The following is a 12848-nucleotide window of genomic DNA, read 5'->3' on the forward strand; positions in this document are numbered from 1 at the left end:
AGATCTGATTATCAAACCACGCTGGTAGCTCTGAGAAGGGAATTTGGACACCCCCCCCCCAACACAATCTCGCCACACTTAACAAGCTACTGATGGAATGGGTGCAGTCAGTCTGAAACGGGACCCAAAATCCTCATTTTTCCTCCTCTAAGGGAGCATTTCTAAAATGCATTAACTTGAGCTCTTGAGCCAATGTGTAAACAGAAAGCCAGCTGTATAAACAAGTGCTCAAAGCCTTCTCCTTTATCAGTCCGTGACGGCAATGGATGGCCTTGCCAGTTCCGAGTGGAGCAGAGATGACACGTCTGGGTCTTATCTTACAACCTGAACACAAAGACGCACAGACCTTGTCAGGTCTGACAAGAGACCCGGGAACGGCGCCAGGAGTGCTCTTAGAGTTGGTGACCTCCTGCCCCAAGATAAGAGTATAGGATCAGGAACAACCTTTTATGGTCAAGAGTACCGGAACAGGAACATCTGTTTATGGTCATGGATGTCAACTTACGTGTATAAGCTGACGTGGTTGGATTCCTGGGGAAGAGGGGAGAGGGTGCCTGGAGGATATATATACTGCATGAAATTTCTCATTTCTTTGGACTTGCTGTGGACTGGCCACGCAAGTGCCTTCTGCTATCCGGAGAGCAGAATATACTCTTTCTCTGAACCGAACCTCGGTGTCATTTGACTTCCTTCCTCCCGTCCGGGAGCAACCCAGACCCCACCAGTCAGTAAAGTCTAGGAAGGCTACACTACATCTCCCAGAACTCTTTGGGGGAAGCGGCGGCGGTTTAAAGAGGCTTTAAAACACCCGCCATGAACGTGGCCGCAGGAATTTTTTGTCTGTGGCAGATTCAGCCTGTTTTGCTAGCCGTTCTGTGACTCGGCCGACACGACGGCCGCATGGAGGGCTTGCAGCGCAGCCAAAAGAGGAATCATAATATCAAAGGTTTGTAGAGTTGGAAGGGACCCCAAGAGTCATCTAGTCTAGCCCCCTGAAATGCAGGAATCTCAGCTAACGATAAATAAGTTGGAGTTCTCGTTATTAAATATACCAAGAAAAAAGCACACCAACTCTGTCCAATGTAAGTTTTAATAGTGGGAGTGGTCCCTCCTCGCAAATCAATAACCAATAGTAACAAAAACTAATCCATTCAAAAGTATGTATTCTGACAAGGATTACAAACTCAAATAGAGAATCTATTAGATTAGAAACTTTTAAATTCTAAATGATCATAAATTATTAAACAGTGGAAAATAACAGGATCTATTTATCCGAAAGTCTTCACACGATCCTTTAAAAATTAGGTAAGGAACCAAATGTTATATAGTATTGTTTTATAATTTATGACTGTTTTATAATTTATGATAATTTAGAATTTAAATGTATTTTCATGTAATATTTGATGCTTCCAGCTGATAAAGGTGAATACATCAAAACAGGGCCCTGTCCTGGTTTCTAATCTATAATTGACTTCTGACTCCTGCTCTATGAAGACCTTCACGTCAAATCTGACTACGGACTAACATAAACTTATTTCTACTCATAAACTCTTATTTCTAATTCTGTAACAAATTATTGTGTTATACATATCTTTATGAGTTTGAGTTTGTAATCTCTGTTAGAGTTTGTCATCTCTATTTGAGTTTGTAATCCTTGCCAGAATACATACTTTTGAATGGATTAGTTTTTTACTATTGACTATTGATTTGCGAGAAGCAGTGGCGTAGCATGGGTTGTCAGCACCCGGGGCAAGGCAAGTAATTTGCGCCCCCTAACCCGTGGATTTGCACCCCCTAACCCGTGGAATTGCGCCCCCTAACCCGTGGATTTGCGCCCCCTAACCCTAACCCCCAGATGTTGCGCCCGGTGCGGCCCGCCCCCCCTGCACCCCCCACGCTACGCCACTGGCGAGAAGGGACCACTCCCACTATTGAAACTTACATTGGCCTGAGTTCTTGGCGTGCCTTTTTCTTGGAATATCAGCTAAAGCATCCCTGACAGATGGCCTTCCAACCTCTGCTCAAAAACCTTCAAGGAAGCAAACACACACACCAGAACATCTGTGCCAAGAGACGTTGCGGGATTTCAGGTTTTGCAGGGTCTGCACTGATCGGAAACGACCCCTTCCCCCAAAACCTTTGCAGGGCCTTCTCGGTGGTGGCTGCTTCCAGGCAACTTTGGAACTCCCTGCCAAGAGAAGCCAGGCTGGCCCCCTCCTTGCTGTCCTCCAGGTGAAGCCTTTCTTTTCCCAACTGGCTTTTGGGGAACTGACTGCTTTTAATGAAAGGGCTGGCGCCGTGCCCTTTTTACTGCTTTGATCATTGTAATTACTGTATTTTTCGCCCTATAGGACACACCGGCCCATAGGACGCACCTAGATTTTTTGGGGGGGGGGAAATAAAGGGGAAAAAATTATTTCCCCCTCCCCCAGGCGCGGGGCCCCCAGAACAGGACCCAGAGTGATGCCACAGCTGCGTGAAGCTTTGGCATGGCTCTGGGAGCTTGCGGGGCTGGAGGAGGGGGAAGCCCCCCGCCAGCCTTCAAACCAAGTTGGGGGACAGCGGGAAAGGCGCGCTGCGCCTCCCGCTGTCTCCTGAGTTTGCGGGGCTTGCGACGGGGAGGAGCAGGCTTCTTCCCCCCCCCCAGCCTTCCAACCAAGTCGGGGGACAGCAGGAAAGGCGCGCTGCACCTCCCCACTGTCCCCCGAGCTTGTGGGTCTGGCAGTGGGGCTCTCCAGGCTTCAGCGAAAGCCTGCATTCGCCCCATAGGACGCACACACATTTCCCCTTCATTTTTGGAGGGGAAAAAGTGCGTCCTATAGGGCGAAAAATACGGTACCTGTTTGCTTTTAGATATATGCATGTATACCGTTTTAAGTCTTACTGACTAGTGATTTAAACCAAGTCTATCTTACCAGTGAATTAAACCAAGTCTTACTGACCAGTGATTTAAACCAAGTCTTACTGACTAGTGATTTAAATCGTAACTTAAATCAATTTGATTTAAATCAAATCCACCCTGCATTGCAGTAAATCAAACTGGGGGGGCAGGGGGGCGGGAGGAAGAGGAGTCGGGGAGCGGCAACCACCCAGCCAGCGTTCTCGATTTCATTACCCTCGTCGCCCGCCCGCCTGCCGGCTTTGTTGCGGCCGGCTACTCACCTCCGCGTGAGTTTCGACGTGAGCTTGCTGAAGAGGTTGGAGGTGGCGCGGCTGCGGCTCTGAGGCAGAGGGGTGGCTTCGTGGGAGAGCGTGGGCGAGGTGGGGGGCCCGTTCTGAACGCCGGTCCCACGCCGGTCCCGCACCTGGCCCCCGTGGAAGGTGCTGCGGATGTTGGTGCCGCGAGACAGCCGGGTGCGGTCCGAGGAGGTGGATGAGGTGGCGATGCTGTGGCTGGAGGGGGAGGCAGGGGGCACACGACTGGTGGCAGAGCTGTATGGGGCGGCGGGGGGGGGGGGAACGACAGAGAGAGAGAGAGAGAGAGAGAGAGAGAGAGAGAGAGAGAGAGATATGAGGCAGAAGTCAGCATCACCCATCATTTTGGGGGTTTCCTTTGGACAGAAATGATAGAATATTTCTAAAGAAACGATTGCCTGCTGTCCGTAATTAACAGCACCGAATATTACAAACCACCCCATCACAGTCCTTCAGTCCCATCCTAACTACAAACAAACAAATTAGAGACATCACCCTGCCAACAAAGGTCCGTATAGTAAAAGCTATGATTTTCCCAGTAGTGATGTATGGAAGTGAGAGCTGGACCATAAAGAAGGCTGATCGCCAAAGAATGGATGCTTTTGAATTCTGGTGCTGGAGGAGACTCTTGAGAGTCCCATGGACTGCAAGAAGATCAAACCTCTCCATTCTGAAGGAAATCAGCCCTGAGTGCTCACTGGAAGGACAGATCCTGAAGCTGAGGCTCCAAGACTTTGGCCACCTCAGGAGAAGAGAAGACTCCCTGGAAAAGACCCTGATGTTGGGAAGATTGGAGGGCACAAGGAGAAGGGGACGGCAGAGGACGAGATGGTGGGACAGTGTTATAGAAGCGACCAACATGAGTTTGACCAAACTGCGGGAGGCAGTGGAAGACAGGAGTGCCTGGCGTGCTCTGGTCCAGGGGGTCACAAAGAGTCGGACACCACTAAACGACTAAACAACAACAGGAATGGAAAGCGATAAGATGACCCCCTACAGCCTGCCCTCCCCAAAGAGACATAGAAATGTCCTTCTGCTCTTCCACAAGGTCTGTTTTCAGAGTTCCTCTGGTCCATACTCTGAGCTGAGGAGGAGGAGGAGGCCGCCCAAATGGACCCTCCTAGGAGCTGAAAGAGACAGGGCTTCTCTCCCCCCCGCCCCAGTCTCTGGAGACTGTTTTGGATTCTCCCACAGCCAGTCACACGGGTGACCGACCAGGGCCTGGAGACTCCCTGGGGCCAGGGCAGCATTGAGCCAGAACGAGACCAGTGGAAACTGGGCAGGCATCCAGCGGCAAGCTGAAGTCTGTGGGAAGGGACAGGGATGGAGAGGTGAGCAGGGGGAGGCCAGAGCCCAGCTCCCAGGCCAGAAGAACTCGGGAAGAGCAGGGAAACCAAGAGAGGCTAATCTCCCTATAAAATAATAATAATAATAATAATAATAATAATAATAATAATAATAATAATAATAATAATAAATTATACCCCGCCCTCCCCAGCCGGAGCCGGGGTTAGGGCGGCTAACAGCAATAAAATTTCAGTAAAAACATTATAAGAATAAAAGAAAAAAAAGAAAAACTATTTAAAATACAGGTTAAAATGCAATTTAAAATGCAGCCTTATTTTAAAAGTCAAAACCGTAAGGGGAGGGAAACATAAGGGTCAGACTGAGTCCAAACCAAAGGCCAGGCGGAACAGCTCTGTCTTGCAGGCCCTGCGGAAAGATGTCGAGATTTTTGCATAGCAATGGAATTACAGAATTGGAAGGCATCTAGTCCAAACCCCCTGCAATGCAGAAATCACAGCTAAGCAGTGTTAGAAATTTAGATATAGAAGCCAGATGGTTTCCGAAACCAGGGTTACAGCCGCCGAAACAGAATGCCTAGTTGCCATTTTTGAGCCAGAGGACTGGAAAGTCGTATTTTTCATTACAGCCGTTTTGGTTTCTGAAATTCCTTCCGACTGTGTCGATAAAATTCTACATGATGTGTGGCTAGTACAGTGGTGCCCCGCAAGACGAATGCCTCGCAAGACGGAAAACTCGCTAGACGAAAGAGTTTTCCGTTTTGGAGGTGCTTCGCAAAACAAATCTCCTATGGGCTTGCTTCGCAAGACGAAAATGTCTTGCGAGTTCCTGCGGTTTTTTTCCCCTTTCCCCCCCTTTTTCTAAGCCACTAAGCCGCTTATCAGCTGATCCGATAAGACGATAAGCCGCTAAAAGACGCTAATAGCGCTAATCCGTCAATGGGCTTGCTTCGCAAGACGAAAAAACTGCTAGACGAAGAGAATCACAGAACGGATTCTTTTCGTCTTGCGAGGCACCACTGAATGTGAAAATAGTCAAGGGCTCCCAGCTTGCACCTAAAGAGGGTGGAGATGTTAGTTGTCATCCCGGCACCTGGGCATCTTCACCTGGTTGCAAATGGCCGACAGCCTGGTGCAAAATGCACCTGGCAAATTTCGAACAGAGTAGCTAAGGCGTACATTTGTAGGTGTACATTTGCCTTTCCAAGTTGTTTTGAAACCTTCCCCCAGTGTCGTGTTCTGATTGCTGCAGCCTGTCCTAGGACCTTAGGGGAATAACCACAGCAATACCTGTTCTCCTTCCCGTTCTGGAGCAGGGAGTGTCGTTCTCCGCCGGGCCGATCCGTACAGACGTAGGTATTCCTCCGGGTCATCATACTCGAGGGAATGTTATTCTGCAACGAGAGAGGAAGAGCCCAGGCTGAAGAGGCGGAGGCGGGAGAGAAACGGTGGCAAAAAACCCCCCAAGACAGAGCTTTTGAGAAGCTGGACTTGTTTCGGCAAACCGGCTTTTCGCCGGATCAGCTCAGAGCTCTCCAAACCGTGAAGCAGGCAGCCGAATGCCCAGGCGTCTCAGAATGGGGATTTGGGGTGCAAGTCAAGGCTGTGTGTCCAAGAGGGATTTTGCTGTTGCTGAGACAGATTCCAGCCTGAATGCATGCTTGCTGCCTGTGTGGGGTTGCTGCACATTACAAGACTCCCAGAAAAGACCTGCCGGACTTGGCTACTGCAGGGTGCTGTGAATCTGGTCCCAGGGTAAAGGTAAAGGTAAAGGGACCCCTGACCATTAGAGGTCCAGTCGTGGATGACTCTGGGGTTGCGGCGCTCATATTGCTTTACTGGCCGAGGGAGCCGGCGTACAGCTTCTGGGTCATGTGGCCAGCATGACTAAGCCGCTTCCGGCGAACCAGAACACTGTTTACCTTCCCGCCGGAGTGGTACCTATTTATCTACTTGCACTCTGACATGCTTTCAAACTTCTAGGTTGGCAGGAGCAGGGACCAAGCAACGGGAGCTCACCCCGTCGCGGGGATTCGAACCGCCGACCTTCTGATCGGCAAGCCCTAGGCTCAGTGGTTTAACCCACAGCGCCACCCGCGTTCCAGGGTAGTTTGAGGCTTTTGCCTCTCGCTCGGACCCAGCCATGCCTCCCCCCACCTCGACCCGCTGCCTGGGAATAACTCACAGGCCAGGCCAGCGCCCAGAAGGACGCACAGCTTCCGCAAGGGCTTCTGGGGCACAAAAAGCAATGTGTGTTTAGGGGAGGAAAGTTTCGTTTTCTCTGCCACGCAGCTCAGAAGCGGATGGGGCTCCAGCCACGCCAGAGCTGCAGGCCCCTACCCCTTCCTCCCCATGGGTGGGGGTCACTGGGATGGGGCGCCCGCAGGACCCCGGAGCCCGCTGCTGCTCACCGTGTTCACGGCACTCTCCTTGCGGCGGTCGGGGATCTCAGATTTGTTGGGGTTATTGGCACTGCTCACCATGGGGCTGGAGGGCGGGATGCCTCTGCCGCTACTGCTGACGACGCTGCAGCTGGCCTTGCGCGAAGGCATGCGCTCCTCTTTCAGCTCCCCGTCCCCCGTGCTGGTGGGGCTGCGCTTGGGGTGCATGGGCACTGGTGATGGACCGCCTGGGGAGGGCAGGAGGAAAGAGAGGGCGTCAGAGACAGAGAGGAGAGAACCCGCGGCTGGTCCAAAGGAGCGCTCCTCGGCCGAGCAGGATTCGAACGCAGGTCTCTGCGAAGCTTTTAGTTCACGGAAAACAAAAGCAAGGCGAGAGCCAGAGAGAATATTATGAAAATGATGTACAGGTGGTACATGACTCCAGTCAAGCTTGCAAAAATATACCACATGCCCGATAACAAATGTTGGAAATGTAAAGAAGTTGAAGGTACTTTATTTCACCTTTGGTGGACGTGCCCAAGGATCAAGACTTTCTGGGAAATGATATAGAATTAATTGAAAAAGGTATTTAAATATACTTTCCCGAAGAAACCAGAGGCCTTCCTCCTGGGCATAGTTGGCCAATCAGTGTTAAAGAAAGACAGAACTCTCTTTATGTATGCTACAGCAGCAACAAGAATTCTTATTGCAAAGCATTGGAAGACACAAGACCTACCCACCTTGGAAGAATGGCAGATGCAACTAATAGACTATATGGAGATGGCGGAAATGACTGGCAGAATCCGAGACCAGGGAGAAGAGTCGGTGGAAGAAGATTGGAGGAAATTTAAAATGTATTTGCAGAAATATTGTAAAATTTTTGAATGTTGAGGACATTGAAATGAATTGCAGGGGTTTTAGCAACAAGGTAAAATGTAAGATTGGATTAATAATAGATAGACTAACAGGACATGAATTTGCTGAACCAACTTTTAAAAGGGATACAAAAATGGGAGACGTGAGGGAGTCAGGAAAATAAGTTAACCAAAGAGGAGAAATTAAGAAAGAGGGATTTTTTGTCTTTTTTATATGTGTTTTTTTTCTTTTCTTTTTCTGTGTTTAATATCTGTATTTTTGTATTTTATAACTTTGTATCTTTTTTGTCTTTCCTATTTTTTAAAAAAAAACTCTTTTATTGTTAAAACCTAATAAAATATTATAAAAACAAAAAAACAAAAGCAAGGCGAGAGCCACTGTGGTTGGACTAGAGCCACAGGGGTCAGCAAACCTTTTCAGCAGGGGGCCGGTCCACTGTCCCTCAGACCTTGTGGGGGGCCAGACTATATTTTGAAGGAAAAAAGTGAACAAATAGGGGCAGTCTATCTAGAATTCTAGGTTCTCAGGGGTATTTGATGATGGACTAGGGGGGCCCCTGGCCTGATCCACCAGCCTGGCTTTTCTTAGGTTCCTTTTTTCTCACTTGCTGCATCATTGCCTTGTCAGCATTTTCCAATGCCTCCGAAAAATTTTACACATCACTTGGGAAGACAGGCGAACTAATATTGGAAGAAGCAAAGATCACCGGTACAGTGGTGCCCCGCAAGACGAATGCCTCACAAGACGGAAAACCCGCTAGACGAAAGAGTTTTCCGTTTTGGAGGTGCTTCGCAAAACGAATTTCCTATGGGCTTGTCTTGCGAGTTCCTGCTGGTTTTTTCCCCCTCCTCCCCCCTTTTTCTAAGCCGCTAAGCCGCTTATCAGCTGATCCGATAAGCAGATAAGCCGCTAAAAGCCGCTAATAGCGCTAATCCGCTAATCCTTCAATGGGCTTGCTTCGCAAGATGAAAAAACCGCTAGACGAAGAGAATCACAGAATGGATTCTTTTCGTCTTGCGAGGCACCACTGTATTGAAGCAATGATTCTTCAACATCAACTTCGTTGGACTGGTCATGTTTTGCAGATGCCTCATTATCGTCTTCCAAAGCAACTACTCTATTCCCAACTTAAAAACAGGAAGCGCAATGCTGGTGGTCAACAAAAGAGGTTTAAAGACCATCTCAAGGCAAATCTACAAAAATGTAGTATAAACACCGACAACTGGGAAACACTGGCCTGCGAGCGCTCCAGTTGGAGAACAGCCTTGACCAAAGGTGTCATGCGCTTTGAAGACACTCGAACTCAGGACACAAGGGAGAGACGTGCTAAGAGGAAGGCACGCTTGGCAAATCCACACCGGGATCAACTCCCGCCCGGAAACTAATGTCCCCACTGTGGAAGGACGTGTGGATCCAGAATTGGCCTCCACAGTCACTTACAGACTCACTGTTAAGGCCGTGTTTATGGAAGACAATCTTACTCGGCTATGAAGGATTACCGAAGATGAAGAAGAAGAAGAGGAGGAAGAAGAAGAGGAAGAAGAAGAAGAAGAAGGAGAAGAAGCATAAGAAGGAGAAGAAGAAGGAGAAGGAGAAGAAGGAGGAGAAGGTTCCCTTTTCCTTTCAGGCAACCAAGGTGTCACGAACCGCCGATGGACTGGAACAATCTCCTAGGGACTCACACGGGAAATGGAGCAAGGAGCCGTTTCAGCCCTGCACTGATCAGTTTGGGTGGTGGTACGAGACTGGGACGGAGTGGTGGGGGGGGGCGCAGGGAGGGAAGGGAGCCCACGTCACTCACAGAAATCGCTGTGCCGCCGCTGCCGGTGGTAAGTGGAGGAGCTCCGCTGGCTCTTGGAGTGAGACGAAGAGGACTTGCTCGTGCCGTTGGAAACCTCGCTGGGCGCCCGCACCCGGGCCAGCGAGAGGCTGCTGCCCGTGCGAGAATCGCTCCCTTCCACCTGCTGGGAGACAGGGAGGCGACACGGCAGACGCTTATAAGATTACGCACAGCACAACGAGACAACGACCTATCCCAAAAACGGAAAGGGGAAAAAGTCGCAGCAAAAACCATTAACGGAGAAATCTGAGGGCTCCCTTGGGCAAAAAACAAGGACACCAGCCAGAAAACCAGTAGGCTTGGTCTTTATTGAAGACTGTCGCGACAGGACTCCCACCTGCCACCAGGTGGAACAAGATGGAAGCCCCGAACAAAAGAGAACCCAAACTTTTATTAGCTGCTCATCCCCATGTTATACCCCCCAAACTACATCACAGTTACATCATGAAAGGGGAGGTCTGGTGGCTGTAATCTGAGCATCCTGGACCCTGCCCCATGGTTCCCCTTGCCCTCCACCAAACACCCATCAAGTGTAACAAAAGAGATATTTACATTTCCCTGTTTCCCAGCCAAGTTCATCACACCCTTTGGTCTTCATCTGGGTTTGTTCTTTCTGGAATGGCTACCTGTCTGGCACTCAGGTATCAGGAGGCCAGGAATTATCACTCAGGCAGAGGGGCTGCTGAGGAGCTGAGCTCACATGTCTATATGAATTTCTGAAGTTTTCCCAGTGAGCCAGTACAGATATACATTTATCAGTGAATTCTTACATTTGGTATCGTGCAGCAAAGGCCCTTTGAATAGATAGGAAGAAACTGTGATGAAGTGTTTTGTGGGGGCAAATCACAGAAGTCACAAAAGCGATTGTGCTGGTTTTGGTAGTGGGCTGCATGCGCATGGTATCTGCTGGAGGGGCAACCCCCCCCAACCTAGACATAAATTCCTGAAACACCCCCCACCCCGCCCGTAACCCCGGGCCTCACCTCGTTCTTCCTGCCCAGCAGGAGGTAGGTGGCCGTGACCTCGTTGTACTTCTGGCTGGTCAGAGCTTCCTTGATCTCTTCGCGGGTGTAGCCCATGCCCACCATCACTTCTGGGCAGGGAGAGGAAAGAGACGGCGAAGAAGGTTAGGCTCTAAGTCACCAACTTACGTGACACAAGAGAAGGTGGCTCAGATGGAGGAAGTTAGAAGGTGTTTCTGCTGCTCCAGAGGGCAGGCTCCGAACCAACGGATTCAAATGGCAAGGAAGGAGAGTCCGACTAAACATTAGGAAGGATTTTTCTTAGGGTTAAAGGTAAAGGGAACCCTGACCGTTAGGTCCAGTCGTGGCCGACTCTGGGGTTGCAGCGCTCATCTCGCTTTATTGGCCGAGGGAGCCGGCGTACAGCTTCCGGGTCATGTGGCCAGCAGGACTAAGCCGCTTCTGGCGAACCAGAGCAGCGCACGGAAACGCCATTTACCTTCCTGCCGGAGTGGTACCTATTTATCTACTTGCACTTTGACGTGCTTTTGAACTGCTAGGTTGGCAGGAGCAGGGACCGAGCAATGGGAGCTCACCCTGTCACGGGGATTCGAACCGCCGACCTTCTGATCGGCAAGCCCTAGGCTCTGTGGTTTAACCCACAGCGCCACCCGTGTCCCGACTTTCTTAGGGTTAGTTAGAGCCATTTGGCTGTGGAATGGGCTCTCTCAGAAGCTGGCACATCCTCCTTCCTTGGAGGCTTTTAAGTAGAGTTTGGATGGCCCTCTGTCATGGATGCTTTAGTTAGGATTTCTCCATTGTGGGGGTTGGGCTGGATGACCTTTGGGTGCCCCCTTCCAACTCTACAATCCTATGTTTTGATGACCCTCTGAGTTCTGGGAGGAAGTGTCCGTCCAAATAAAAAGCAATTCCCAGACAAAATGTCACCCAATGCCCGGAGCCAGCTCTCCTCAATTTTTTTCACGGGAGATAATATTAAATTTGCAGCTTTAAGTCCCTAGTACAGTAAGTTCTCTTCACCTAGCGGCCAGGCTGACGATAACCAGATCCAGGAAACTTAAAGGGTGGTTGGCACAAGGCTTGAAGCACAAAAACTCCTCAGGGATTGAAAGGCACAACTGAAAGGCAGAGGGCTCCCCTCACATTGCAAAATTCTTTGGTTACCCTGGACTATTTATTACCTTCTATACAAAGATTAACCTGGGATAGGAACTGGTGTATAAAGCCCATAACAATTTGGGAACAGTTTACCTGCAAGATCACCTCACCCAATATCATCATCATAATCATCATCAATTACTTATACCCCGCCCACCTGGCTGGGTTTCCCCAGCCACTCTGGGCGGCTTCCAACAATTTAATCTTTGTTGTGCTTCCAACAATTTAACACATTAAATTAAATCCAACAATGTCACACATTAAAAACTTCCCTGAACAGGGCTGCCTTCAGATGTCTTCTAAACGTCAGGTAGTTGTTTATCTCTTTGACATCTGATGGGAGGGTTTTCCACAGGGCGGGTGCCACTACTGAGAAGGCCCTCTGCCTGCTTCCCTGTAACTTCGCTTCCCGCAGTGAGGGAACCACCAGAAGGCCCTCGGAGCTGGACCTCAGTGTCCGGGCAAAACGATGGGGGTGGAGACGCTCCTTCAGGTATACTGGGCTGAGGCCGTTTAGGGCTTCAAAGGTCAGCACCAACACTTTGAATTGTGCTCGGAAACGTACTGGGAGCCAATGTAGGTCTTTCAGGACCAGTGGTCTCGGCAACCATTTCCAGTCACCAGTCTAGCTGCCGCATTCCGGATTAGTTGTGGTTTCCGGGTCACCTTCAAAGGTAGCCCCACGTAGAGCGCATTGCAGTAGTCCAAGCGCGAGAAAACCACAGCATGCACCACTCTAGTGAGACAGTCTGTGGGCAGGCAGGGTCTCATCTTGCGTACCAGATGGAGCTGCCCTGGACACAGAATGGACCTGCGCCTCCATGGACAGCTGTGAGTCCAAAATGACTTCCAGGCTGCGCACCTGGTCCTTCAGGGACACAGTTGCCCCATTCAGGACCCAAGAGTCCTGCACACCCGCCCGCCCCCTGTCCCCCAACTGCTTCAAAGTGTGGAACCTGTTATGTGCTGAAGTTCTCACCCTGGGCCAGCAGGGGGATACTGCAGATAGTTTTCACTCAGGTCCACATATGCAAATAAGGGATCGAAAGTGACGTTCAGTGATTGGATAGTTACAGAAAGTGGTTACTGTTGCGTTGTAGTGGAGCTCTAT

The 12848-nt window shown here is 50.0% G+C and overlaps 2 protein-coding genes across 6 annotated transcripts in view; one reads left to right on the forward strand and one right to left on the reverse strand.

Moving 5' to 3' along the window:
* PPP1R13L (protein phosphatase 1 regulatory subunit 13 like) overlaps positions 1–12848 on the forward strand; it is a 228261-nt gene that overhangs the window by 204667 nt on the left and 10746 nt on the right. The gene's annotated exons all lie outside the window — the stretch shown is intronic.
* Positions 1–12848, reverse strand: part of MARK4 (microtubule affinity regulating kinase 4) — a 77402-nt gene that overhangs the window by 6684 nt on the left and 57870 nt on the right. For 3 of the 5 annotated variants that reach the window (XM_081200278.1, XM_081200281.1, XM_081200282.1), the window contains exons 11-15: positions 10580–10689; positions 9558–9720; positions 6911–7128; positions 5790–5893; positions 3163–3432 (exon numbers count right to left, since the gene is read on the reverse strand). In XM_081200278.1, the coding sequence (XP_081056404.1) occupies positions 3163–3432; positions 5790–5893; positions 6911–7128; positions 9558–9720; positions 10580–10689 (865 nt within the window). The remainder of the gene's footprint in view (positions 1–3162; positions 3433–5789; positions 5894–6910; positions 7129–9557; positions 9721–10579; positions 10690–12848) is intronic. The other 2 variants (XM_081200279.1, XM_081200280.1) reach the window with 2 other exon arrangements.

This window comes from Podarcis bocagei (genome assembly GCF_964188305.1).
Source record: "Podarcis bocagei genome assembly, chromosome: 7".
Lineage (NCBI taxonomy): Eukaryota > Metazoa > Chordata > Lepidosauria > Squamata > Lacertidae > Podarcis > Podarcis bocagei.